Source organism: Aptenodytes forsteri, unplaced genomic scaffold (genome assembly GCF_000699145.1).
Source record: "Aptenodytes forsteri isolate BGI_AS27 unplaced genomic scaffold, ASM69914v1 Scaffold999, whole genome shotgun sequence".
In the NCBI taxonomy this organism is placed as follows: Eukaryota; Metazoa; Chordata; class Aves; order Sphenisciformes; family Spheniscidae; genus Aptenodytes; species Aptenodytes forsteri.
In genome coordinates, this window is record NW_008795908.1 from 48,267 (window position 1) to 49,696 (window position 1,430).

The following is a 1,430-nucleotide window of genomic DNA, read 5'->3' on the forward strand; positions in this document are numbered from 1 at the left end:
TAACGGGCGGTTTTTTGAGATTAATTAGCAAAATCCCTTATGGTAATTCCCAAGAACTGTAAGCCCATCCTGCATCTGCCACGTCTCCTTGCCAAAAACCTTATCTGGGATTCAGAAAACACCAGGAGCAGCCAAATGTCTCCCGTGTCCTGAAATCTGCCTCTCCGGAGATCCCGGGGGACTACGGATCCACGCTGCCTTGATAGGCAGAAAGTTGGCGGATTCCACCGTGTTTATGGTTTTTTTCATGGTGGAAAGGGGGGGCGGGAGGGCTGGGGGGGGCGGGAGGGCTGCGTGTTAAAAGAAGGGGCAGGGTGCAACAGAAAACCCATTTCTTGGTGGCTGAGCTCGTGTCGGTGCCTCTTTTCTCCTCGTCTTTCCCTGGGGAAATCGGGACACAGCGAGATATCAAGGTAAGAGATTTTATTTCCATTGCGAACGTCCATCGCTCCCTTAAATCCTTTCCCTTCAAATTGCTTCAAATTGCTCGAGTCGAGCGGAAATCCTCCTGAAAAAGCACCTGAAAACCCATTTCTTGGTGGCTGAGCTCGTGTCGGTGCCTCTTTTCTCCTCGTCTTTCCCTGGGGAAATCGGGACACAGCGAGATATCAAGGTAAGAGATTTTATTTCCATTGCGAACGTCCATCGCTCCCTTAAATCCTTTCCCTTCAAATTGCTTCAAATTGCTCGAGTCGAGCGGAAATCCTCCTGAAAAAGCACCTGATTCACTGCAAAGGAGGATCGTGCTGCTCCGGATCTGGAGTTTGTTTTGCAAAATGCACATGTGGGTGCTCATCAAATCACCCCGCTCACATCGTGCATCCTCCATCCTGCCTCAGTTTCTCTTTTTCCAGCCAGGAAAAAACTAGGTGGTTTTTGGTTTTTTTTTCACCAAAACTCCTCCAATTTATGCCTGGCTTTGCTCCGGGGTGGGGGACGGGACGACGACGGGGATTCCCATAGGCGGGACCTCTGGGATCAGTCCCCAGGTTGGGGCAAAATGGGATGAGTAAAGGGTTAAAATACACTCGGGAAATCTGATTTTTCTCAACTCTCGATCAGCAAGAAAAACTTTCCTAGTCATGCAATGCTCTGAAAAAATGGTCAAAATAATTCATCCACACCACACCACGGGGCAAGAATGTCGTCAGAAGAGCCTGGCTGGTATTTTAATGAGAAACCTTTCACCTCCAGAGCATCGCTGGGCTGCTTCATCAGTTTGCTGGGGTTTTTTTCAATTTTTACGGAATTTTTACAATTTTGCAGGAGCTGGGATGAAGCCCTCCTTCGCTTTCCTGCTCGTGATGTTAGGTAGGTTAAAAAAAAAAAAGAAAAAAAAAAGAAAAAAAAAAAAAAAAAAAAAAAAAAAAAAAAAAAAAAAAAAAAAAAAAAAAAAAAAAAAAAAAAAAAAAAAAAAAAAAAAAAAAAAA

At 45.0% G+C, this 1,430-nt stretch overlaps 1 protein-coding gene across 1 annotated transcript in view; it reads left to right on the plus strand.

The window, feature by feature from the left end:
- The first annotated feature begins 354 nt into the window (after positions 1 to 354).
- Positions 355 to 1,430, plus strand: part of LOC103903191 (alpha-tectorin-like) — a 4,771-nt gene continuing 3,695 nt past the window's right edge. Inside the window, exons 1-2 of the mRNA XM_019473414.1 lie at positions 355 to 413; positions 1,267 to 1,311. Coding sequence (XP_019328959.1) covers positions 1,275 to 1,311 — 37 coding nt within the window. The 5' untranslated portion in view covers positions 355 to 413; positions 1,267 to 1,274. The remainder of the gene's footprint in view (positions 414 to 1,266; positions 1,312 to 1,430) is intronic.